This window comes from Neovison vison, chromosome 8, assembly GCF_020171115.1.
Source record: "Neovison vison isolate M4711 chromosome 8, ASM_NN_V1, whole genome shotgun sequence".
Lineage (NCBI taxonomy): Eukaryota > Metazoa > Chordata > Mammalia > Carnivora > Mustelidae > Neogale > Neogale vison.
This window is the reverse complement of record NC_058098.1, coordinates 90,491,700-90,519,418: the sequence shown is the minus strand read 5'-3', so window position 1 is coordinate 90,519,418 and position 27,719 is coordinate 90,491,700. Positions and strand designations below refer to the sequence as shown.

Below are 27,719 nucleotides of genomic sequence, written 5' to 3'. Positions count from 1 at the left end.
TGGGGCTCCTGCAATGATAATTCACAAACACAGAGATCTTACTGCCAAGCTAAATGGAGCCCATTGCTTAGAGTGGAAGGAAATTAATATTTCTTGGGCATGGACTATGTGTTAGGCCCTGGGCGGGGAAATTTTCATAATGGGTGAGATAACAAGTCTATGGATTTTCTTATAGAAGACATTAAACTCTACATTAGGGAACAAAGCAGAGAATTTGAAAGTGGAGAGAATGGCTTCTACTTGGAAAGGCTGAACAGTGGTTCTGAGGTCAGAGCAATGAGAAACAAGAGTCAAAACAGAATGGGAAGCGATGGTGTGTGCAGGTGGTGGAGGGGCAGTTGGGAACACTCCTCAGAACACAGCACATCTGCTGTAATGTCCTCTTGTCCCCAGCTGAAGCCAGAGGGGGTGCCTTTAATAATTGCAGAGCCAAGCTGGCCACCATCCTTTTTCTTAGGCATGACCTACATCTACCCACCACTTCCCTGGCCTGGAATTATTGCAAGGTTTCCTTGGAAGCCCTCACTGGCTAGTTAACTATGAGATCAGGCAATGGACTTGGCCAACAGGTTCCATGTAAGTTCCCTGGGCCTCTACATAACTATTTTACCAGTCCCTGTAGGTTACAGGTATCCAGGATATGTCTTTTGGTTTCCCTTCCTGCCTCTGAGGGTAGGTTGGACCAGGATGGAGAAACAGGGAGCTCATTATGAGCCTGGGCTTGAGTTCCATCACAGCTGTGTCACCCACTGGTTATGTAACCTATCTGCAACCGAGAGATCTCGCCTATCAGATGCGACTCATACTCATTTTATAAGCTGATGTCATTTTTAATGAGATGATAGCATTAAATGCTCAGCATTTAATAAGCACTTGACATGTCAGCTGTTATTCCTAAAGTGGGGTACTGCTAGGTTCATTGGCTTTGAGGCACCTGAAAAACACAAAATGTGAACACGTGTGCAAACTGAGTTCGTCTAGCAACTTATCTACCAGGTTGTATCAGGGCTAGATGGTATAGGAGTGACAAAAAGAAAGTTCTCTACCCAAATAGGATCTGTGGAGACGTATATAGTGCCGTGGTTCTCTGATGGGGTGATTTTGTCCCTGAGGGGACAACTGGCAATGTCTGAGACAGTTCTGGCTATCATACCAGGACAGAAGTAGTACCGGTGTTTAGTGAGTAGAGCTCAGAGATGGGACTACACATCCTACATGGCACAGGGCATCCTTCTCCCCAACAAAAGGAATTATGTGGGCCTGAACGTCGATAGTATCAAGGTGAAAAATCCCAGTATAATGAGTATCACGCTTTATAAATATATACTTTGCCCATCGTAGAGGGTCCTTTCAATCTTACTGGGTGGTCTATGGCCCCTAGGTATTGATAGAATGTTCAGAAAAGTCCAGAGTTGTTATAACTCGATGGGTAGAGGAGGGAGGAACAGCTTGAGGTTCATTGCAAGACACCTGGTTGGAGTAAGGAAGAGTGCCTCCAGCGGGGTTTTAAGGGTCCAGATGTTCCTGGTGGTAGGAGGCTTAGCACCTAAGCCACTCTGTTTGGTGGAGCTTTATAGCTAAACGGGCCTTAGAGTGGGAAGAAGTGGCACTTAGATTGCTGCCAAGGTTCTGAGCTGATGGGGATGGGAAGGCTGTAGAGTCAGAAGACCTCACCTATAAATAGCAATAGAGGACTCAAGAGTCAAGTGCAGTCTTAGAATAAAATGAAGTGCACTATCCTGGTCATCATGTACACAAGGATCGAGATTCCATTAGGGCCCCAGGAGAAGAAGTTAAAAAAAAGAGACCACAAGTTCATTCCCAGAGAAGTATAGGGATGAGATCCAGAGACTTGCTTATCTCTAGATTGTCTTTTTTGGGCATATATGTTTCCCAGTCCCACATATGGTGTGACCTTTGTGGTTCCAGGCTCACTGGCTTCTGGAACTGGTCCTCAGCACAATTAGTTTGATTTCTCAGGATGTAAGTGATTTTCTGCTCCTATTTTCTGTTATTTTTATTAATTATAAAGGTAATATGTGTTTAGCAATATAAGACTCAGAAAAGTGAGTGTGAGAAACAAGAAGTCTGAAATAGAGAAGTACATAAAAAAGAAATGAAAATCCTTGGTAATCCTAACTTTCAGTGATAAACACTGTTACTGCTCTAGGGTACACTATTTCAGGATTTTTTCTGTGCATATTGTTTTTTACATAATTGGAATCATACTACACATAGCATCATGGTATTTGGCATTCATCTTTATCTGAAGGTAACAGGGATGGTGTATGTATTGCAAGAAAACTAAATGAAGGTAATGGGGCCCAAGACTCTTGCAAAATATTTTCTCCTCTCAACAAATCTCCAACAACAACAAAAAAATTCTTGACTGGTTGACATTTATAAAACTTACAAATTATCTTCTAAGCAAAGCATCAGCCTTTAAAAATTGAGGCCAGAGTAAGTGGTACACTCAAGACAGCTGTAATCTACTAAGAATAAATATATTTTTTAAAGCTTTGCTTTTACTTGGTTGAAGACAATTGCAGATTCATGCACAAGCTATGTGTCTCCTGACACACAAACTCTTGCAGCTGTGCACAATTAGTTTTGGGAGGGTTTTACCTTTGGAATTGGGAAGGAAGGGCAAGCCTCCCCAAATGGCTAGAGCCTTCCACACAATCAGGGTGATCGATACTGACTGCTTTTAAAAGAACACAGACCTATATAGAGACTCAGTGAAGAGGTGGGAAGGAGACCCCAGGCACACACTTGAATAACAGTGGATGCCAAGGAACTGCTACAGTATGCACACTGGGGGCCAGAGCTGAATTGCATGGAGAAGGGATCCACAGATATCATTCTTTTTCTTCCTTTCCCTCAGCAGCATCCAACTTTTTCTCTGAATGGGTGTTGAGCAAATATTTAAAGAATGCCAGTTTAAGGGCTGGGGTGGCATAGATTGTTAGTCTGCCTGGGGTTCTCCTAAGTCTGGTCCAGCTCTGACTTTTTTTTTGTCCCCTTCTCTTCCACTATCCTATTGAAATGACAAAGGAGCAGCATTAAGTGAGGACAAGCAGGGCTTATGGAAGTCCAGGCATTGGGTGCAGAAGTAGAGGGGTCCAATTGTCCCCATCAGGATAGGCAGGGCTGGGGCAATGACAGTCTCAGTAAGTTCATGAGCAAGGCTTTCTTCCAACCATGCCTCAAAGGAGCACAGTGAGTGCTAAGTTCATGTGTCGCTTAGAATTTTCATTTGGGAGGCAACTGCATGCATGGTAGAGTAGGGACAAGGTCAAGGGTGAGTCCATCAGGCACGGCCCTAGCTAACTTTGGGCTGTGTCAATTCACACCCTCAAGAAGGTCTATTGTCCTAGAATGAAAATCCTTACCACCTAGTTACCCTGGGATGGCAACCCCCCCTTTATTTCCATCCCATCCCTGACAACTGGGGCTTTTGTCTGACCAAGCAACACTCCAGTAAATTTCCACTTATGATATTTTTGTCTGGGCCTTAATGGTGGGAACACACACTCACACAGTCTTGGCAGGAGCCACTTCAGAAATGACTGGCAAAATCGGAGCTTTTTCTGAAAGCAGGGGCAAAGGGGAGACACTGCCAGATAACACGAAACTCCTGAAGTTCAAGGGAAAGGGGCCAGTCAGGGAAGAGGTGCTTTACCTGTGAACATACAGTCAGCTGCTTACACTGACACACTAGAGCCTGGGCTCCTCCTTCCCCGGTCCAGGGCTTTTTGAATTTGGGAGGGCTTTTTTTCTTGAACTTGAGTTCAAGTCCTGACTCCCTACTCATATGCTCTGTGACCTTGGGCAAGTAGCCAAATCTCTCTGAGCTGAGGTTTCCTGTCTACAAAATGAAGGGGAGTCATGGGAATCAGCACCTCTCAGTGAGGTATATATCAGGGTTAGGTGGACATTTGGGATCAGGGGACCCAAGGATCTGTAGGGATCTTTGTTTTGGAAGTAGTCAAAAGCCTCTGGATCACCCAAGGTCCAAATTGCTTCTACCTCTGGCCATCTAGGTGACCTTGGGCACTTCTGAGTTTTAGTTTCCTACTTAGCAAAAAAGGGATACAAATAACTTGTCCCTCATGCGGGTACTGTGAGGATAGAATGAGATAGAATGGGGAGGGCCCAGGGTTAGGTGCTCAGCAATCAGTAGCTGCTATTACTTAAATGAATCTTTCTGGAGACTGATGTGCAGCCTGACTCGGCACCTCGAGAAGAGATGCTCCTTTCTGTCCCTCATTCTGAGTTGCCCAAAGCGACCTTCCACTATCATCTTATGACATCAGCACCTCCCCAGCATGCATCCAAATTGCTCTAAGTACCTTTGACCAGAAGATGCACTACTCTTACCAGTGAGAAAGGAAACAGTAGGCTTTTGTTTGGGAAGTTTGCCTTTGTTCTTCTGCCTTCCCTCCCATCTGCCTCATAGGTACATTCCAATGATCTCCTTAGGGTGCCTGCAGCAACCCCAGGGCCCATGTGTCTTCTAAAAATGAAGTATAGTTTCTGGATAATTGGACAGATTTTTAAAAACAAACACATTGGGACTTCTACATTCGAGTGAGTGTTATCTCTGGTCCCCTTGGGAAGCTGAGCCCCTCTTTGGAACTCTTAGAACTGCCTTCATGACTAATGTTCAATTTGAAAGAGTATCTTCAAAGGGGGCAAAGTTTTGTCCTTTGAGAGTGAACGAAAAGTAAACCAGAGCCATGCCTAGTGAATAAGATTGGAGATCGAGCTGGGAAATAACATTTTGTATCAAAAAGTAAGTGTGCCTATTAAGCCAGGAAAGGGCCTATACGCTGAATTTTAGTGAGTTTTAAAAATCAGTTTCTTTGTTTATAGTCCTACCTCTTACCTTGCCATGCAGCCCCAGGATGGCCTAGCATGTTTTTCATTATTGCATTGATAAAAAGCCCATTTTTAATTTACTGCTCATTAGGATGGATCATTTCTCAGCTCATACCCTAGTGTTTCCTTTTCAGCATTCTAATCTCTCTGCAAATGGATTTCCAATTGAAAGTGGATCTTTTCTTGGCAGAATATGTTGAATACTGGAGTAGGAAAAAGTGCAGCCAGAATAAATAAAGTTTGTGTCAAGATTTCCAAGATATCTTCTTGGCCAGGAGTGAGTTCAGCCTGGTGATTGGAGAACTAACCAAATGCTAAACTGAAGATGTGTGCTAGGTGTAAATAATTAACAAGGATTTTAAAATTAAATTTTAAGCAACTGTAGCTGTTGGTTTTTTTTTCTTATCACGTAAGAGACATGATTGTAGAAAACTCAGAAGAAAAAATTTGCATGTAATAAAAATTAATAGTGGTCTTATTCAGAGGTCACTACTATTATTTGCGTGTCTTTGATTATAATAAACATTTTCCATATGTTTGCTGACCACTACTGTAATTGTAAATTTCCTTTTTATAGCTTTCATCCATTGATGTGCTCCTTTTTTTTTTCTTAACCGATTTTAAGAGCAGTCTGTATATTAGGGTTATTGACTCTTTGTTATATATCTTTCAAATAATTTTGCTAGTTTTCTGTTCCCTTTAGATTTTTGAGGGGGAGATAAGAGAAAAATTAAAAATATGCACCCGAACTATTAAATTTTCTCTTTATTCTTTCTCCCCCCAGTGATATGTATATAAAGCCCCCCAACTAGAAAATTATGTAAATGTTTATTTTTGTTTCCTTCTAGAACTTTCATAGTTTCATGTTGACATTTAAATTTTTCATCTGGAATTTGTTTCGATGTAAGTTATGAGATAGAAATCTCACTGAATTATTTTCCAAGCGGTTAGCCAGTTGTCCCCACACTATTTTGGGGGAGTAATCCATTCTTTTCCTGCTGATTTGAAAGGTTGCTTTATTTTACATTAAATTCACATAAGTGTTGGCTCTGATTATGGACTTTGTTTTTCCTGTTCCAATGCTCAGTTTGCCTTTTGTGGTACCAGTTACACATCGTTTCAAAGACCAATTACCACAGCTCTTTTATACATCTTAAAAATCAGGTAGGGCAAGTTTCCACATTTTCTTGGCCATTCTTGAATGTTTATTCTTCCATATAAAGTTTAGAATTATTTTGTTAACTTAAAAAGTTCCATTGAAATTTTTATTGGAATTGTTTTAAAAGTAAATATTAGTTTGAAGACAACTAATGTCTTTACAATATTCACTTGCTGCTCTACTTAACAATAGTGAGAGTCATAATTATTCATTAATCCCAGCAGCCAACAATGATTGACTGCTGTGTGCCAGGCCCTGTTGAAAGCCCCACTCCCCACATTTAAGCCTCAGCGCAGTTCATGAGAGATGAGCTGTTATCGCTATCCTCATTTTACAGAGAGAGAAACTGAGGCATGGAGATGTTAAATAACATGCCATGGTCACTTAGGCTTAGGCCAGGATTCTTTTCCTGGGTGGTTTGGTTCCATTGATTGGGTATGGAGCTATACTGCTTCTCCATTTATTTATATGTTCATATCCCTCACCAAGTTTTGTGGATTTCTTCCTACATATCTTCACAAGTTTGGTTATATTAATTCTTATCAGTTTTTTTTTTAAAGATTTTATTTATTTATTTGACAGATAGAGATCACAAGTAGGCAGACAGGCAGGCAGGGAGAGAGGAGGAAGCAGGCTCCCTGCTGAGCAGAGAGCCCGATGCGGGGCTTGATCCCAGAACCCTGAGATCATGACCTGAGCTGAAGGCAGAGGCTTAACCCCCTGAGCCACCCAGGTGCCCCTCTTACCAGGTTTTTTATGTCATTACTCTATGTCTCCTGGGATCCATTCTAATTGATCTTTACTGAACTCCGACAAAGATACTGATTTTTATAAGGGAGTTATTTATTTCAAAATTATCCAGTTTAATAACCTTCTTATTAGTTCAATAGTTTATTGATTCTCTTTGGTTTTCCAGAAGGATATAACCATCATTTTATTTTATTTTATTTATTTATTTAAAAGATTTTATTTATTTATTTGACAGAGAGAGAAATCACAAAGAGGCAGAGAGGCAGACAGAGAGAGAGAGGGGAAGCAGGCTCGCCACTGAGCAGAGAGCCCGATGCGGGGTTCGATGCCAGGACCCTGGAATCATGACCTGAGTTGAGGGCAGAGGCTTTAACTCACTGAGCCACCCAGGCGTCCATAACCATAATTTTAAACTAATGATGTTTGACCCCCTTTCTTGTACTTAGATCTCTCATTAGTTTTCTTGTGTTAATGTGGTATCTATGGCATTGCCCAGTATAGTAGTCACAGTGGCTATTGACATTTAAGTTTAAATTTCATTTACATTAAAATGAAATAAAAAATTCAGTTCCTCAATTGCACTAGCCACATCAAGTCCCCGGTAATCACTTGTGGCTTGCAGCTATCATTTAAGAACATTTCCATCATCACAGAAAGTTCTACAGGATGGCTGCTAGAACTTTCAGATCAATTTTAAATAATAATGGTGAAACAGGCTGTCCTTTTTTTTCCTTTCTTACTATAAAGTGAATACCTCTACGTAGTGATTTCCTGTTCAATGATGTCGAGTTTTGAATTCAAGTATCTAGATACATTTTTTTATTATGCTGAAAAAGTTTTATCCTATTCCTAGTTTCCTAAAACTACATATTTTAAACATTTGGAATGGATAATCAATTTTAATACCTTCTTGGAATAAAAAAATTTTGCTATGTAAGAGACAAATTCCAACTCATTCTTGAAAATTGTCTTACTTATGCTGGTTCTTTTTAGATACATGGCTGGATTTTGTTTGACAGTATTTTATTAGATGTTTGTCATCAATGAGATTGATCTCAAATAGTCCCTACTTCTAGTGTCTTTGTCTAGTTTTTTAAAACAACAGATTATGTAATTATTAGAAAATAAATTAAGATGGTTTTTCTCTATTTGCTTTGTATGTTTTACATATGGGTCATCTGTCCCTTAAAGTTCTGCAGAACTTGGGTGAAAAGAATCTGGCTCTGGTACTTCGGCTGAATTTTCTTGTCTTTATTTTCCAGATCATGCATGCCATCTTCCCCTTTGTCTAATTGCACTGCTAAATCCATCTATTAAATTGCAATTCAGTGAATAAACTTTTTCAACTCTAGAATTTACACTAGATTCTTCTGCAGATCTGCTTTTGTTAAATGGTCTTCCCCTTGGTCTCATTGGTCTTTCTACACACTTTATATATGTTTATTTACATGATATTTCAAATTGTTCTCCAGTCCCTTTTTCTTGCTTGTTCTGTTTCTTTTATCCGTCTTCATATGGTTGGGCATTTGGTGTTGTGAACCCTTCTTCATAGGAGGTTGTTGGCTGCAGGAGTGTTGTATGTTGGGTTAGATGGGCATTGCCACTTCCAGGGACAAGGGATCAATGGTCATGGACACATTTTGGGTTTGGTTCCTGATTTGGTGCTTCTGTATCATGTGGGTAGTAGAACATCTTATCTTTACTTCCCTGCTTCTTTGAGCCACTAAGCAGCTTTTTCATATCTAGTTAATGTGTGGTATAGCCCATCGGAGCTGAATTTCTGCAGGCAGCTCTGCTCTTGCCTGCTGCCTTGCACAAGCTGGTGTCCTGTGTCTGCATCAGTGTTGGGATCTCGGCCAGCAGACTCCCAGGACGAGAGCCTCCACAGCTTTACCTCCTGCTTAGATTTTGCATTCCCTTTTTTGTTTCTATACCTGAGGGTTTCCTTCTTTTGAGCAGGGTCACACAATATAATTTTTAAAAAAAGATGTTATGTATGTATGTTTATAGAGTGGGAATGGGGCAGGGGCAGAGGGAGAGGGAGGGAGAGGATCTCAAGCCGATTCTGTGCTGAGCATGGAGCCTGATGTGGGGGTTGATCCCATGACCCCCAAATCATGACCTGAGCCGAAATCAAGAGTTAGACGCTCAACTGACTGAGCCACTCAGGCACTCCTGCAACTTTTAAAATCATATTTCAACCAGAATTTCTGGATCTATTATATTGAATTCAGGTCCAGAAATTGTTTTAGATTTCTAAGTGGTTGATTCATTGATTTTATTTTATTTTATTAATTAATTAATTTTTATAAGATTTTATTTATTTATTTGACAGAGAGAGAGACCACAAGTAGGCAGAGAGGCAAGCAGAGAGAGAGAGAGGAAGAAGCAGGCTCCCCACCGAGCAGAGAGCCCGATGCGGGGCTTGATCCCAGGACCCCAGGATCATGACCTGAGCTGAAGGCAGAGGCTTTAACCCACTCAGCCACCCAGGCACCCCTATTGATTTTATTTTTAAGTAAAGGCAAGGAACGTGGGAGAGAAGTAGGTATCAACTTATGCTTTTTATTTTCTGGGTTATGTTTATCATCAAAGAATATATTTAAATAATTTCTAAATTTTGGCATTAATAAGTTGGCATTTTGTTTGTGCCTTAAGACAATAAATGTTTAGGGCTGTTCACAGACATTTAAAAACATATCTTTATATCTGCTCTATATCTTTAATTTTTTATTATTCATTTGAAGACTTAGAAGGTCATGTTAGCATGTTCCACTATAAATCTAATTTTTCAGTTTGTTCTTTTATGTGTAGCTTTGGGTTTACAGAATCTGCTGTTGTATTATTTGTCAAAGACTCTGGGGCCTGCAACACGTTTGCACTGGCTGGAGCCACAACAGTCCTAGCTTCATTACTGGGCCATTGATTGATCTTTTTCTGATCGATAATGGCATTATATTCTCTTGCTGTTATAAAATCTAATGCAGCATTTAGGAAAAAAACTCTTTAAAGAGGAAATACATGCTGTCAAAATGAAAATAGATAATATCTTAAAACTTGGGATCTAGAGAGAGGAAAGGAGAATGGGAAAAGTCCAGGAACCTAAATTTATTTTATTTCACAGAGGTGACTCCATAGAGACTGTTACCTCCATAAGGCTGAGAGAAAAATGTAGATTTGACAATGTTGTATCCTAAAATGTATTCATCTCTTCTGTTCTCATAGTTTTGTGTTCATACCACTTACTGAATGGAAATGAGCGGGTGAATTAATAAACGAAGGACAAGGTGTTTTTTTTTTTCTTCCAATTGCAGTATTTCCCCCTTAGCATACTTTTAATGACCGTATATTTGAGTATAGGAGAGCTTGCTGAAGGAGGTCATGGGGCTGATGACTGCCCTCCTTGGCTCCAAACTGTCAGCACGGTGGGGCAAGCACAATTAGACTGTGGCTTCAGCTAGATCCCTACCCCTAAGGCCTTTATTTGTTTTTGAAAATTAATGAGGTGGAGAGCCTGTGCTGGTTTTTGCACATGTTAGGAAAGTACATGTTAGGAAAGGAAGAGAAGAGGGAGAAAGAGGATGAGCTGGGTTTCCCAAGAAAGAAAATTTCGTAGAGAAGCTGGAGAAGAGGCCTGCAGAATGTCCCTCTACCAACCCAGAGTACATCCACGGTTCATGTTATGCTAACACAGCATCTCTGTGTAACCTTCCAGGCAATGGCCACGCTGCATCCTGTTTCTGTTCATCTTTAGAGGGGGCTTGGATCTGGAGGCTTGCTTGTCTGGGAAGCCTACATTGGAAGACTTGACATCTTTGAGGTTAACCCTCGGGACTTTATGACCCTAGATTTGGGATCTGAGATTTGGGCTGAGAAGAGAGGGCAGGTGTACTTGAGCAACGTCACAACTGAAAAGGGAGAGAAAGGAAGAACTAGGTAGAGGGCACAAGTCCAGCCTTCACACTATGACTAGCCAGAGATTTTTCAAAATGATTTCGAATCGCATGCACTTTTTGGATATGTGAGAGCATCTCCAAGTATCAAGAAAGTGAACTGAATGTTTCAGATGTTTGGAATTATTCCAAGGCCAGGAATTCCAGATGTTTGTAAGGCAGCCAGTACCTACTCTGTTTAAATATTCAAGGGGGTTTTAAGAGGTTAAGAGGAAAAAAAGGCTTGCCCCTCAATTCTTCCTTTTTAAAAGCAAGCCATCACCTATGCCATAAGGCTAGAAGGAGACCGACCCTAAAGTCACTGCTGAGTCAATAAACGAGCATCTCCCTGTGCTCCATGATCCTCCTGCCTCCCACGGCTACTGTGACACAAAGATGTGAAACATTTGGAAGCATACAGCATTATACAAAATGTAGAGTATTCTTACCATTTGTCACTGCAGATAGTGAATCAATAATTATGGCTGTGATGGAGGCCAGATGTGAATAATAACCAGGGCTCCTGGCCATCTGTCCCCCCCCCCCATAACTAGACTTCCCCTCCTCTTCTGGACAGCCGCACGAATCCCACATGTCTTTAAAATAAGAACTCGCCTGCTACAAATGTCTTGTAAGAGCGCCAGTGTTATGATAATTCATTTTTCACATGAGACACACGTTGTTTTCCTTCCATATTCCTGATTTCATGTCAGGTATTCACCATGATGAGAGTTTCTTGGCTCTTCCAGGCAAGAATCATCCAGATTGGAAAAACTTCCAGGATCTACACATGCAAACCTAACGGTTTGGCTTTGGGTTTATTCAGAATTAATAAATTTAGACCATCTATTTTTCACTCTGACAGTACCTAGTCCTTTGTTAAGGGACATCCTCCTTCCCAAGCTCTAAGCACCCAGCACTGCCACCAGAGAGAGAGAGCGACTTAGCGCCAAGGCTGGCAGTCTGAGAATCAGGTGCCCTTCTGCCTTTCCCAATGGAAACAAGGGCAGCTTCAGGGCCAGCTAGGGCCCTACATGAGACCCTTCCACCAGGGAAGGCCCATCTCTGTGCGGTCCCTTGTGGAGGACCGGGCAGATGGAGCTGGGGCTCCTGTCCCCGAAGCGGGCTGAGGAGACCCACAAGTCTGTAAGAACTTACTGAGTGTCACTGAGTCATTGATCTTGAAGCTGCAGAGGACCCTGTCCACGTTTCGGGCATGTCGGAAGCCGTTTCCTCTTACAACAACTTGAAATGATTCTGAAAGGAAAAAGGACAAGTCATGTTATCAGATTGCAGTCCGTCATCCTTACATTTTCCATCTGCCCTGATGTAGGGCATTTGTGAACTGTTTTACCAAGCTTCAGATATTCGGACACTGGTTCCCATTGGAACCCCAAACCATGTGGGTGCCTTTTGCCACTTACCACCTCCTTCTCACTAGGTGTCCATGAAAAAGGCGTACAACGTCTTACTTTGAATTCCTACCTTCTTGCCTTTGCCCTTGCTGTTCCTCCTACCTGGAATGCCCTGCTTCCCCCTTCTCTGTGCATTCAAATCTCACCCAACTCTCCAAGTCCTGGCAGTATTAAAAGCTGTGATACCTGCAGTCAGGGGGCCATGGCGGAGGGGGCTTTCCACCTCTCCTCCAATCAACTCAGCATCTCTTGGGTCTGGAGTCCCCTGAAAGAATTTCTTTGGAGCCTGAGGTGCTTATTTATTTATTTTTTTTAAAATCACGGCCTTATGACAACCCAGTCTGTCTCGAATGGTGTGGGAAGGAATTATGTGCTGTCTGGTGGTGGTGTCTTTTCTTCCACCACTAGAAAAATGTTCGATTAGGTCAAGAATGATCTGATACTGCTTCTGGCCCTCCTATCTCTGCTGGGCATACAGCATAGGAGCTAGGATTATGTGGGAATGGTTGTACTTAGCAAGAAGTCAAAATCTTGCTTATCCAGTGGCCACTGTCCTGCATTATATACTTGAACTGACAATGGCCCCTCAGTGTAGCACTGGCTTCTCTCTAAACAGAAGAGAGAATGTAACTTGCAGGTCTCTGGCCCTGCAGGTTAATTTCACATTGGCACAATGCATGTTGAACTCTTATAGGTTGAGAAAATCCTTATGGAGTAAAAATAATGATGCTTCACAATAGTCTTACAAAAAGGAGAAAACCCAGCTAAATTATTAGCTAAATGTTTAGAAATACTTGCTGAAGTTTGATAGTAACTAATAGTCCATGCTCTATTTTCTTCTTTTTTTTTCAGTCTTTTTTTTTTTTTTGTACTATGTTATGTTAGTCACCATGTCATCCTTTTGTGTATAAAAATTGGGGCTTTGGATCATGCTGGGTGGTATCTAAAAAAGAAATGGACTAAAAGTCAGAGGAAAAGGCAGTATTTGTGAAAGTGGATCCTGAACTGTAAATCGCTATTCAAATGGACACCTTTGTTGGAGGAAGAATGGATTAAGAGAACTAGCGTATGGGACTCTTCCAAAGTTTAATAAATGTCACGAGTGTAAGTCACCTTCATTCCCAGGAAACTAATTTAGAGATCATGTACGCCAAGATAAAAATGTCCGATGCTAATTGCTCCCTCATCGGGTGCCAAGCCCTGTGCTAAGCCTATTATATGTCCAAGGTCATTTCAGCCTCACCACAGCCCAGGGAGGTACAAATGAGAAAACTGATCTGAGTGGTGTTGGGTAATTTGTCCCAGATCTCATGGCTAGTAGCTGTCAGAGGAGAGCTGGAATCCAGGTGTCTTGGCATCAAATGCCATGCCCTGGGGACTCGGCCATTATGCTGAAATGGATCCTTATTGTCTTGTGACATGTGACCAATTTAGAGACTGATATGATTTTTTAAAAGGTTTATTTTATTTCAGTTTCGGGCAAGTTTGCAGAAAAGTGGGGCTGGCCTGGAAGGGGAAAAAAGAAAGTGAAACCCAAGCAAGAGAACCCAGAGGCACCGTCTGTGCCACGAAGAATACTAGAACAGAATGCTTTTTGAAATATGAAGGACCTTAACAATCAGGAAATTGAGATTTGACATTTTAAATGACTGGCCCAAGGTTATGTAATTTGTAAGCAGCAAAACGGGGTGGAGTTATCTGAGTGTTCCCTGCCTTAGTTGTGTACTGTAGTAGTTCAGGTCATGAGCAAATGGTTTTTCAGGATCCCAAGTCCTCCGAATATTAAGGATTAACATATGCATGTAGTAGATGTTTCTGCACGATTGCCAAGTTTAGATGGATGGTCTTAATAATTTTCCTTAGAAGCCTGCCAGGCATGTAGCCGATGCCAGTTGCTCCAACACGCATTCTGTGTCAAGCATTGTGGAAGAATCTTAGTATATCTTATTTACTCCTTTAAGCCAATGGGAAGTCTATGGAAAGCTATTTCTGTTTTTTATTTTGAATGTCAGCCATCCAGCAATCTGCCGTGGGACACGTTTTGCTGATGCTACATGTTTTCGATCTTACTGCTGTGCTCCTTCTCTTGTTTCCTCAAACATTAGCGGAAGGAGACAAGACTCTGGAAATGCAGGCCCCGTGCCAAGCTCTCTTCTCTAACACCATGTTCTAGCATTACGAGTTCAGCTGCTGAGTCCTCTCTTAAAAAAAAAAAAAAAGAAAAAGAAAAAAAATGCTGCCCACATGTCTGCTGGGCCTGACTTCAGGGTGTTTAGAAAGAAAGACAGCCGGAATCCATGACGTGGCGATGGTGTCGAGGGAACCATTTAACCCCCTCGGCCAGGGGAGAACATGGCGGCCACGATGCTGGGCGCTCGGGGAAGCACACCGGAGCCAGGGCGTGCTGCCCCCGCTGCTGGGGACGGTTCCTGCGCTCCCGCGCACATTTGGTTTCCAGAAGAGCCCCAAGGCCTGACCCTGCAGCCCGACCGGAACGTCAGCTCTTCACACATACAAGTTATGTAACCAAACTGTCTCATGACTCCGCCAGCCAGTGAGAACCAGGACACGTGATTCCAGTTCCTGTCCCGGGAAAGCCCTGAGCCCGCCTCTCACGGTACGTACGGCTCCGTGTCTTCAGGCAATATGCCTGTTGGGTGACGGCTCCTACAAGCAGTGCTGAGGGACTGTAGGATGTCAGGGAGGAATTTCTACTTGAAAATGATCTTCGATCCCATGTTTAAAGATAGATATTCTTTGAGGTACATGTTTATTATGATTCTTTTGTCATTTTTTAAAAAGATTTTATTTATTTATTTGACAGAGATCACAAGTAGGCAGAGAGGCAGGCAGAGAGGAGGAAGCAGGCTCCCTGCTGAGCAGAGAGCCCCATGCGGGGCTCGATCCCAGAACCCTGAGACCATGACCTGAGCTGAAGGCAGAGGCTTTAACCTACTGAGCCACCCAGGTGCACCTCTTTTGTCATTTTATTCTCAATTATAATTTAAACTTCCTGATGGTAGAGACCATCATTTCCGTCTCTTTAAAATTTTGGCTGTGCCTAACCGAAGGCTGAGTCAACCTCAGTACTGACTGAATACATGAGGGACATATCTTGGTATAGAAAGGGAGTAAAGAAGGAGAAGGTGGTCATTCATTCGTGTACAGTCAGGTCTAGTCCTGCTTATTTTCTGAGGCTTCATAAAGTCAATGAATGGAAAGATGCTCGACACCATTAGTCGTTAGGGAAACGTAGATCAAAACCACAAGGAGCTATCACTTCATACTCTCTTGAATGGCTATAATAACCTAGAGGGACAAAAACAAGTGTTGGTGAATAAATTAGACCCCTGATAGCTTGCTGTTGGGAATGCAAAATGGTGCAGATGCTTGATCAAATGGTTTGGCGGTTCCTCAAGAAAGTAAACATAGTTACCTTATGACCTGAAAGTTTCACTCTTACGTACATATGCAAGAGAATTGAACATGTATGTCTGCACAAAAACTTGTACTTGTATATGCTCATGATAGCATTATTCATAATAGCAAAAAAATAGAAGCAATCCAAATGTCCATCAACTGATGAAGATGGTGTTCAACCAATGGAGTATTATTCACCCACGAAAGGAAGCAAGTTCTAATACATGCTATGACATGGAGGAAGCTTGAAAACATTATGCCAAATGAGAGAAGCCAGACACAAAAGGCCACATAATTCACGATTCCATTCCATTTCATTACCATATGAAAAGTTTAGCAAATCCATAGAGAAAGAAAATCAACTGGCAGATGCCAGGGCTGGAGGGAGGGGGAAATGGGGAGTGACTGCTTAATGGGTATAAGGTTTCTTTTTGGGGTGATGAAAATATTCTGGAATTAGATAGTGGTTATGGTTGTACAACTTTGTGTATATAATAAAAACCATTGAATTGCACTTTTTGAAAGGGTGAATTTTACGGTATGTGAGTTATAGCTCAATTAGAAAAAGAAAAAATAGAGTCTCTGAATAGTTGGATAAACTTATTCTATTCTCTTCCTTTCTTTTTTTTCTTTTCTTTTTATTTTTCCTTTTTCCTTTTTTTTTTTTTTAAATGTGGAAAACGTAGTTTTAAGATGATCTCAGTAAAGATCACCTTTTCTTCACTGTATCTGTATCTGAAAATGAGACATCTGTATGACTTCCATTTGCTCTGGTCCTCTAAGACTTTTGGGCAAAATTATTGCTACTATTGTTTTACCTTGCCAGTTAGTTCAAATTTGCTTTCCTATTAGATGCTTAATGTGACAGGAAACATAAATATGATAGAGACTGATGTGTGTTAAGTGCCTTCTGATACTTAAATTATTCTAGAACTTTTAAATTTTACAGCTATTTAATTTTAACAGCATATTATAAAAGGAAGTACGAGTGCCACAGAATAACTTGCGTGTAAAGTATATAATTTGACAAGTTTTGACATATGTGTGCAACCACAGGATAATACCACCATCAAGATAGTGAACACATCCATCACCCTCAAAAGTTTCCGAGTGCCCCTTAGTAATCTCTCACTCCTGCTCCTCCCCAGGACCAAGCAATCACTGATCCCATGCAACCACTCATCTGCTCTCTGTTGCTGTAAATAAGTTTGCATGACCTAGAATTTCATGTAAATGGCATCATACAGTAAGTATATTTTTTGTCTGGCTTCTCTTACCCAGCATAATTACTTAAAAACTCACCTATAATTACTGAAATTTATACATAGTCTATTCCTTGTTATTGCTGAGTATCATTCTTTGCACGGGTAAACCACAATGTTTTCATCCATCACCTGTTGATGAACATTTGAGTTATTCACAGTTTTTGGCTATTAAGAATGAAGCAGGTATAAACCTCTGTGTGCCAGTCTCTGTCTGGACATGGACTTCCTTTTCTCTTGGATAAACATCTGGCAGTAGGATGGTCAGGTCAGACCATAGATAGGTGTAAGTTTCATTTTTAAAGAAACTGTCAGGACTATTTTCCGAAGTGATGGTGTCATTTTACATTTCTACGACCAGTGTCTGGGAGTCCCTCCTCCAAACAGAAGCATCTTTAAATGCAAAGGAAGGGCCAAGCAGAGAATGAAAAAGGCCATTTTACACTGGATTTTAGCCAAAAGGCAGAGCAGTGATGAAACAAGCCATTCTAAAGAGGTGCCTAAGGGCCAGGCCTGAGCTCTTTGAAAAACAATGAAATGTGAAAGAAATGAAACCACTGTTTGATGTTGCCTAAAACTGTCTGCTTTAAGCATCTAAGGCCAAATGGTAAACAGGAGGCCTAAAACCGCCTTCTTTTTGTGCAAACCCGCTCAGTTTTACTACCAGCAGTGGGAAACAACACAGTAGGAATGGTACGATTGCTTCTGAAAGGACAATGTGAGGAGCTAAATATAAACTCCTTCCGTGTCTGGAGTGCAGCAACTTCATGTGTAGAGCAGTTGGCAGGTTGCACACTTGATTCCAATTAGTTCCTTCCTGGAGAACTTGCTTACTACATAGAACACTGAGTGATTCAAGTTTCAGGCCAACAGAGTGGGACCGGAGGGAAATTATACTTTGACAGAGGGCACATTTTCTGGAAAGGAACTAAACAAGGCAAGGCCAATCTAACAAGGGGGTAACTCCCCTAATTAGAGAGGCTAATCAGCAAAAATATTTGATTAAGAACTTTTTAATAAAGAGGCAGAATTATTTAAAAGCAGGTAATGGCAAAGGGGCTCTAAAGACTCCCCACAGCAGGTGACTTCTTATATGTTTTAAAACAGGAACTGTATATACATTAAATACAGATGCAAGCACCATGCAAAACAGTAACCATATGCTTGGCCTGGGTATTGAGGTGTAATAGGGAATGGTGGGGAGTATGGTGAACTCTAAAGAGTCCATGCTTCTTTTAAAAAGGGAAGTTATTCAGTCTCAGTAATCATCACCTTGCAATAAATGCAGGCCTAGTGTTGCTAGATTTGATTTTTAAAAGCAAGGTGGAAATCTGAATTTTTAAGTAAAATCAGATTTTCAAATGCTAGCAATATATATATTTTTTAATGTAGTGTGGATCAAAAAGATCTGTCTGTCTGTGTACAGACCAGAGAAGGCTTGTAGGCTGTCCATTTATAACCTCTGGCAGTGGAGGAGTTCTGGGAAGTCTCCAAATAGTTAAACTTATGACATTGAATGAAATTCTTTTTGATTAGAAGAGATTAGACACTCTCCTTACTCCCTTTCCCCATTAAGACTTCCAGTTAAAATGCAAAATAGCTCCAGGTATACTGGATTCTTTGCCATTTAAAAAAAAATCGGCCATTAATGCTTCAGCTGGAATTGAATTAAGACTTTGGAAACTCAAAGTCATAAAGAACATCCAAAGGGGGACTGCATAGGGTTACAGAGGGCCACCGCTCACATAATTCTAAGGGTGGAGAGTTCAGACCATCCACTCCGCTGCTGGAAAGTTTTAGTTGTAAATGTTCCATGTGTTAAGCCAAAATTTGCCTCCCTGCTTTCCTCCCCAGCTTCTCCATGGTGGTCTCCTGAAGCTACACATAATAAGCATAATAATTCCTTTCCACACGGGAATTCTGTAATATATCTGAAGATGCTCTTGGAAGCATCTCCGTTCTGTGTGTAAATCTACGTGGTTACTTCAGTCCTTCCTCATTCCACCAGTGTCTCATCACCACTCCTGCGGCTCTTGGAGCAGATCTCTGCTACAGTGCCTCACGTGTGGTTTGTGCCTTATCTGAACACGTGACCATCTTCCAGAATAGATCGTGAGGGTCATGGGTGGTTGGGAGCAAGCTTTCTGCATTTGTGTACTCAAATCTTTTCATATTGCGTGGTACATCGTAGACAGTAAGCAGTGAGGGAAAGAACGAAGGAAGGAGGCTAGGAAGAAAAGAAAAAGGGAAGGAAAGAAAAAGCAAGCAAGGAAAAGAAAGAGGAAAGTAGGAAGGAAGGGAGGGAGGGAGGTAGAAAAGGAAAGAAAGGAAGTAAGTGAATGAATTTTTAGCATTGTTTCCAGAGCCATCATCTCTTCTATGGGCTTGACTTTGTCAGCACCATTTTTAAAATGTGGGACTTGGAACCATGGTCCGAACATGGAATAATAAGACATGAAATTAGCTCTCTTAACCTGGACACTGGATGGCTATTGATGCACCCTAAGATTACATCAACATTTTTTTTTTTCCCTCAGAGGTATTCCTATTGGCTATCAAGATAGCTATCTTTCTCCTTTTGTTTTCTTTTTCCCTGAAAGAACGGCTACTAAGTCGGGTCTCCCTAAACTGGCATTTCAACCCAAGTTCCACACTCGGTATTGGTCCCATTAAATTTCACCCTGTTATTTGCAGGCTGACCTGTGAAGATATGTGTTGGATCTCAGTTTTGTTGTCCCCCCAGTGCATTATCTCGCTGCCTCTCTCAGAGCTAGGTTTGCTGTCACAACTACGGCTGTTGTTGTGTTGTCGGTGACAGCCAACTGAGGTCATTGTCTTGGGGGAATGCAATTGTCAGCATCGAGTGTCCAGAGCAGGACAGGCCTGGGAGGAGCTCCGTAGCATGGGCTCCTCTGGGGGCCCAGGAAGGAGTACAATTCACAGAGATAGGCAGGGGCTGAGAAGAAAGATTTCTAATGGAAGTGAATTTCACCTTTTCAATAGATTTTTCTAGGGCTCTTTCTCACCAAGGCGGACACTCTGTTGCTTCCTGTTTCTTTTTGCCTCCAACACATACGGAATTAATCATTTTGCAGGTACTCTAGAATTTTTCAGTGTTCTCCCTGGTTTTGTTTTAGTAAAGAAACACATGGGCATGCTTTTCTTATCTGGGTATGTTATCAACATGAGGATTCTCACATTGACCTTCAATCCTCATTACAATGATGTTGATAATAATAATCGTTCTGTACAGCAGGTGTCTTTTCAAAGCTCTCTCATGTAAATCCCTGCGTCTTTGCAGTAGCCAAATGAAAATCACCGAGTGGGTGTCTCAGGTCTACCTGACAGGTGTTTACTGCCATGGACAATGAAATGGGCTCCAGTGCCTCAGGAAAGCCACTTACTCCAGAGAATAATCAGTAGTAGACCTTCGGGGGTCTATTCAAAAGATACCTTTGAATCTATTCAAAAGATTCAAAAGATATCAAAAGATACCTTCATGGTATCTTTTGGAAGTTTCCTTTTCCCCTTTGTAAAGTTATTCTCTAAATATTGTGTTTTAATCCTTAGAATTCTCACTCAAGAGAGCTGGGAGCTTGCCTTTTCCAAAAGCTAGAGCTAGCTTCCATTACTGTGTCTTGTATTAATTATTTCTTCATAAAACATAAAGGAAATAGAATCAGATAGTTTACTCTGATACAGGAAATTATTGCTGGCCTATAACATATGCAGTATTGCAGATAAGCCAGAGATTTAAAAAATACAAAAGAAAGCTTCCTTGGATTGGATTGACCAGAGATTTGTCTATTTTATTGGTTTTACTGAAGAAATAGCTCTTGCAGTTATTTATCAGTTGAATTGCTTTCATCTGTTTAAATTTATTAATGCATTTTAATCTATTTTCTTGTATTTTCTTACTTTACAAATATTTTACTTACTTCCTAATTACTTATTTTTCTTTTCCATTTTGTAAGAAACATTAAAATCGACAAATTTGCTCTTGTGGACCCTTTGCCATGTTCATCAAGTTTATCTATGTGGTCCTTTTATTATCTCACATCTCAGTCGTATAAAAAGGAGATGTTGGTTTTTACTACTCATTGACTCAAGAATTATTTTGGAAGCTATTTTTCTGTTGTCCAGCTGGTGGAGGTTCTGTTTTTATTTTGGCCTTGTTCTATCTTTGGCCATCAGTTCCTGATTTTACTTTAATTAGACAGTTCAAAGGTGTGATATTAATTTCTTATGGTTAAGTGAAAGAGGTTAATCTGGGTCAAATAGGCAAAATCGGTGCATTATTTGCTGAGGAAATAAAGATTCGAGACATTCAGCCAACGTTCATTGTCTGATGGACCATCTATTAAGTGCCAGGTACTCTGTTAGGCAGATAAGATTGTCTGCAAGAGGGGAACTGATATGTTATGAATTAACAGGAATTGTATTAATTGTCTTTAGACTTTCTGATTCACTATGAAGTTACAACACATCCAGTTTGCACATTGCTAAACCACAAGTCTGGGTTTTCTTCATGGATGGGGTAATTGCATAATTAAGGAACTTCCCTATTTTCTAATTATTTTCAAATGAAGGACCCAAATAAATTGGGGAGGTGGATTTACCTGGAGCTAATGAACCCTAATTGAGGCTCCTCACTGCACAGACCCCTGATAAGGTCCTAGTATTGGGTACATGTGGTCACATGCTTTTGTCAAATTTGGGAAGGTAAAATTTTTCACTTCTTTTTCTTAACAGGTTCTCCTGGATCAGCTCCACTTCTTTTCAGAGCAGGATATTGGCAGTGATGTGTTGGAATCTAGTATTTCTGCAGTACTCTAGCAATTGGTTCCCATGAAAGAAGAGGATTTGGACAAGCTTTTTCAAACAACTGATACATTGCTTCTTTCTTTTTTTTTTTTTTTTTTTTTTCCTGAGCAGAAAATTTATTTAGCCATTTCTACTCTTCTTTCCACCCTCCTCCTTCTTCTGCCCTGTCTCCCATCCTTCCCACCACTGAAATAAATGTGATTTGAACTCAAAATACCATCATTTCTAGGAGATTATTTAGTATTTAATTTACCTCCTGCACATATGGTGGATGGTTCAGCTGCTAAAATTTCGATGCAGGACTTCTTCAAAATCTAGAAAGAGAGGAAATCAAAGAGTCAAAGCACAGCTTACTTTATTAGAAGCAGGGTTTTGCTTTGAGTTACCAAGACAGGAAGGTTCAAGGATGTTATGCTGTGGTGGGTGGATGGGTGGTAACATCTTTACTAATATTAGTAACATCAAACATTTAACGAGCCAACATTGTGCTACATGCCTCTGGGTGTCCCCATAAGAATTATTCATTCATTTGTTCTTTCAGCAGATACTTATTGAGTCTATGATATGTCAGTCTTGGTTATGGAGACGTTTAACATCTGGTTAGGGAAATGGGAGTTACACTTGAAAATATAAATAATGATGGTTTGTCACTGTGGTAGTTGCCAGGGTGAAGGGGTAGATAGTAAGTCTGCAGAGTTGACGGGGAAAATCATGGAGGCTGTTACATTAGGACAGGCTTCATGAAAGCCGTGGGTGCTGAGGGTGGGGCTCTGTCGAGTGGAGAGGAGTGAGTTAGGAGAAGGCTGGGATCCAGGCAAGGAATGGCACAAACAAAGGCGAGAAGGTAGAAATACATAAACCTCTTTACCTGGAACAAAAGGAACTTGAAAAGTAGAAATGAGAGTGATGATAGGTAAAGCTGGAGAGGTAGGATGGAAAATCGTTTCCAGATTACTCCGAGTTCCCCTTTTTATTAGAAAAGTCATGGAAAGATGTTTCAGGAGAGGACTTTGAAGGCTGCCTGTTGTGCCTCACTCTTTGGACCCCGATAGTCTTATTTAAATGGAAATGGACTCTTTCCTCCAGAAGAGACTTGTAGGGTTGAGAAGAGAGTGTCAGGGAACCAACCCCATGACCGCACAGGGAGTTAATCAAGGCTGCTTTGGGCCAAGCAGGATATCTGCCTGGTAGGATGTAAGCTGCTCTCCACCATTTATGAATCCTGTGTCTTGCTGAATATTGATTCTCAAATTTCATCCAAGCATTTTAAACAAGTATAGGACACTGAGTTAATTTACCAAGCAAATGAAATCTCTTTATTTGGGCCTTAATTTGGAAATTGAGATGGTTCAGAGGGCTTTGAAAAAAATCATTTCTCTATTTATGAAAGGGGCATTTGTTGAAGGAATTAATAGTGAAATGATAACATTGAAAGTCTAGAAAAGAAAGCAAGCATCTTAGCATTGAGAAACACCCATTGATTTGCACTGATGTATTTATATATGCTTATTTGTCCCATCTCAAGCGATACAGACAACACGAGATACAATCAAATGAAAGATACAATAAATTACAAAAGGAGAGGACATGGGTTAAAATAAGGAAAAATAAGGGGAAGACGAAGTAAGGAATGAGAATAGCATAGAAAAAATATACTGGAAAGAGCTTATTTCCTTGTTAGGAGTGGCTCATGGATTTAGTTCTAAACTTTCTAGTAGCAGATGAGAAGGTCAGGCAGTATTTATGAGAATCTCAATTGGTGAAATAAAAACAAATCAGTTTCTCAGAAGAGATAATATTTACCCATTCCAGAGAGAAATCTGGGCGTCCTCATAGAGAAGCATTGTGAAAGGAAATGGAGAACATGCTTCAGAAAATATCTGATATACAGATGACAACACACTAAAATGCAGTCACTGAAACAGGCTCTCACAAACACGTGTTTTGGGTAAATCTACAGACGCGAAACTCATAAGAAGCACTATTTCTTCTTTTGACAATTCTAAAGTTCAGGTTTCCAGCTAACTTTTCCTGACATCGCTTCCCATTCTTGGTACAATCTGAAGGCATCTTTGTACTTTGATTCCTCTCTTTGTTTTTGGCTTTTATATGATTCCACAGTAGGGAGCAATTTGTTCCTATTTGTCAGTGCTTGCTTTATTTCTTTGGACTCTGGTTTACCATGCCACAACGCCTCCCCCCGCCAAACCTCAAACACTGGTATAGTCTCAGATCCTCACTGGTGCAGGAGCCCCTTCCGACAGCAGACACACATGCACTGAGCTCCCCAAGTCCATGCCCATCTTGGGTAGAGTGCGTGGTCCTCACACCTGGCCTGGGGAGCTGGTATCACCCCTGAGCTCCTGAGTTCCTTTCACTGTCATTCTGACTCGGGATCAGGGACTCCAAGGATCTATGCGGGACATCCATGTTTCCCTGCTGCTTCTCCACCTTCCACATTCCAATAGTTTATCCAGCCCTTTAGGTCTCTTATGTAGGTAACAATGTCCTAGGATAAGGGCTTGCCAGAATCCTGGTGTGCAGGGATTCATCTCCCACATGAAGACTGTCCTACTTGAACTGCGAGGACTGTCCACGCCCTCCCCCGACCATGTCTGCTGCCCAAAGAGCCACCTCAGCCAGTGGCTGCCTTGACTGAGGGAGGTACCGCCCTTCCGCATGTCCTTAGGCACAAATCTCCAAACAGGACACACTGGGAGAAACAGAATTAACCCATATGGAAAAACTTAGTAAACAGTGGCATTAGAGCAACACAAAAGCTTTTTTTTTTTTTATGTTTTAAATAAAATTCCTCAGGCATTTGGCATCTCTTAATAAATCATTTTATCATCCACAGCTAAAGATTTCAAAATATCCCAGAATTAAAATTGAGCTATTGGATCTCTCTTGTTCCCATTCCCAAACTCCATCAAAACACGTAAATGAAGTTTTCGCCCATGTAAGTTCCTGACTTTGAACCAACAATTTTGAACCAACTTTTAATACTTAACCAGGGATTTGGTAGAGGAAACACCCGTGAATCTCGGGCCACAAAGACACACCAGCAGGTTTTGTCATAATAAACACACGCTGTATTATTCTCTTGGAGCGTCTGCAATTAGTTGATAAATCTAAGAAGTGTATGAAGGGCCAAAAAATGTCAGCCAAGCGCTGTGATTCAATCCAGTAAAAACACAGCTTTCCCAATCTTAACTTAAAACATCTGGAAGGGACGCGTTGCAGCCAGTAAAGCAAAATTTATCAGTGAGGGGGATGGGCAGGATCTGTCTGGGACTGCGTCTTCTATTAGTTTGAAATGTCTGGCTTTAAAAGGTAGGAAGTCATGATGGCAGAAGGTAGATCTGGGGGTTCCCTCGGCTCCCTTGTAGCCAAGACTATAATCAGTATGTCCGAGCCGCAGCAGACAACAGGTCGGCTTCGGTGTCTGAAGACTGGAAGGGGGTTGGGGGCGAGGGAGGAGAGGGTCTGTCCCCAACCTGAGCAGGGGTAACCGTGGAAGAGGTGCAGGTATGGCACGGGGAAATTGCTTGAGGGAGCAGAACAGACTCACACAGGGCCAGGGTGATGGCAGAGGTGAGAGACGTTGGCTTCTGATGGAGACTGGGCGAAGACCACCACATGCCTCAAGTATAATCCAGTGTGAGGAGGGGCTCTTGGCCCTGGTTCTGTACTTACTGACCTATGGTCCTTGACATATCTTTTAACTTTACTGAATCCTAATTTTGGGGAGCAGTTTAATATACAGAATATAGCCTGGCATCTGGAATCAAATTGCTTGGGTCAACTCCCTCATGAACGGTGTGACCTTGGACAAGTTCAAACAACCTCTTGGAGTCTCTGTTTCCTCATTTATAAAAGTTGGATAAGAACAGTACCTACTGCAGAAGGTTGTTGACTTGGGAAGATTAAATGAAATAATACTGGCAGACACCACAGTATAGTGCCCAGAACCTGTAAGTTCTCAACTAATGTAACCATTCTTCTTAAGAACTTGGGCTCAGGAAACAAGACAATATACATTTGGGCTCTGAATAGATTTATGTTCAAATCTAAGCCCTACCACTTCCTGGCCACGTGGACTTGGACAAGTATTCAAGCTCAGTTCCCTCTTCTGTAAAAGGGGGATAAGAAATACACTGACCTCACAGGGCTGTGCGATGGTAAAATGAATGATCGATAATAAATGCGGAGACATTTAGCTTGTAAATCCATTTGGACTTAGGTGGTCAAATTCATATAGGACTGGAGAGTCAGGAAGGGAGTGACATCAAGGAAAACTGGCAGGGTTTTTGTCTCATAGACAGAACTACACAGATGTGATCAGTCAGTAGATAGTCATTTAACAACCCTTGGACCACCAACCAACAAGTGCCCTTCATGAAAATAAGGCACCAAGAAGTGTGCTCAGAACATTCTTAGCAGTAAAGCACTTAGGAGAATGTCTTGACATATATTCGGTTCCAGACAATGGTAGTGGATACTATGACTTGTGATAATACTGTTAGAGCTACTTCTCTTGGCCAGAGAAAGTAGCTCATATATATTTCTATCCCATCACCCACCACTGGCTCTTGCTTAATCATATCTGCTGGAAAAAAAACCCAGAGGGTGGTTGATAATATTTTTCTGTCATCTTTTGGACAGATTTCAAAAAGAAGATAAATGGCAAAGCACATCTGAAATCCACGAAGAACTGTATCAATGCGATGTGTTGCTACTGGTATGGTTACGTTTGCTAATCTCATTAGATCATTGGGGGAGTCAGAGGAGAAGCAGATGTAAAAAAATCTTTGCCAAGTAATAAAAACCATTCAGTAAATTTAAAGTGAAATCGATTATGGACCAGTCCAGGTTGCATATAAGAGTTTATTTTTTTGGATTCTGAAACACTAGCGTCCTTTTGCATAAAGTTCACAGTTTCTGACAAGATTTCTCAAGAATCCTTAAATAATTGTACATACTCATAGAGAGTTATCAAGAACCTCTCCCTTACCATACACATCCCTAATTTTTTTCCCCTCTAATTGCTCTGCCTCCTTCCCCAATAAACAATTGGTTTTTATTTACTTGGCCATTTCCTGTTAAAAGATTTTTTTGTGTCTGTAAATAAAGACAAGTCTCTTTTATCCATTAATAGTATAGGGACCTTTTGCTTCCACTCATCTTTTGGAAAGTCTTTCAGAGCATGTTTCTTGGTGTTTTCATTGTTGTGAAGGGCACATTCTGGTTTTAAGATTTTTGGAGCTAGAAGTACGCTGGCCAAAAGTCAGTTAACTACCTCTTGCCTGGTTATGTTCTTTAAGACAAAAACTTGGCAGCCGTCCTTAATCTCACTGTCACCCTTCAAATCGAATATAGATTATGCTGACCCATCTATGGCCTGGTGATTTTACCAATGAACTATTTCTTCATTCCGCTAGCGCCATCTTTCAGAGGACTTATCATGGTTGATAATTACACTTTTTGTTGTTGTTTGGTCATTATCTATCTTCATCCTTAGACTATGAAGTCTAGAGGCAAGGAATGAATTTGTTTTACCCAACACTACATATCCACAGTGCCTAACCTGGCACATAGTAGGCATTAAATCAATATTTATTGAATAAATAAACAAGTAATGAATGTTTTCTGCATGGCTTCATACACTGGCATTACAGTGTATTAGGTTATGGCCTTCCTTTTCCTCTATACTACAATCTTAGGGTCTTTTGAATAACAAGGCCATATTCTGCATCTTGTAACATCCTTCTACACCCTCCTCTTCTTATTAAACTTCACCGTCTTTGGGGGACTGCTTTCCCAGATGGCCTGTTTCAACATCTTTATTTTATTATTATTTTTTAACGGCTTACCTTTTTTTTTTTTTTTTTTTTTAGATTTTATTTATTTGACAGAGAGAGGTCACAAGTAGGCAGAGAGGCAGGCAGAGAGAGAGGAGGAAGCAGGCTCCCTGCTGAGCAGAGAGCCCGATGCGGGACGCGATCCCAGGACCCTGAGATCATGACCTGAGCCGAAGGCAGCGGCTCAACCCACTGAGCCACCCAGGCGCCCCCAG

The 27,719-nt window shown here is 41.1% G+C and overlaps 1 protein-coding gene across 1 annotated transcript in view; it reads right to left on the bottom strand.

Moving 5' to 3' along the window:
* The window catches only part of ANTXR1 (ANTXR cell adhesion molecule 1), a 227,831-nt gene that overhangs the window by 122,484 nt on the left and 77,628 nt on the right, over positions 1 to 27,719 (bottom strand). The window contains exons 9-10 of the mRNA XM_044261288.1: positions 21,897 to 21,957; positions 11,881 to 11,979 (exon numbers count right to left, since the gene is read on the bottom strand). Coding sequence (XP_044117223.1) covers positions 11,881 to 11,979; positions 21,897 to 21,957 — 160 coding nt within the window. The remainder of the gene's footprint in view (positions 1 to 11,880; positions 11,980 to 21,896; positions 21,958 to 27,719) is intronic.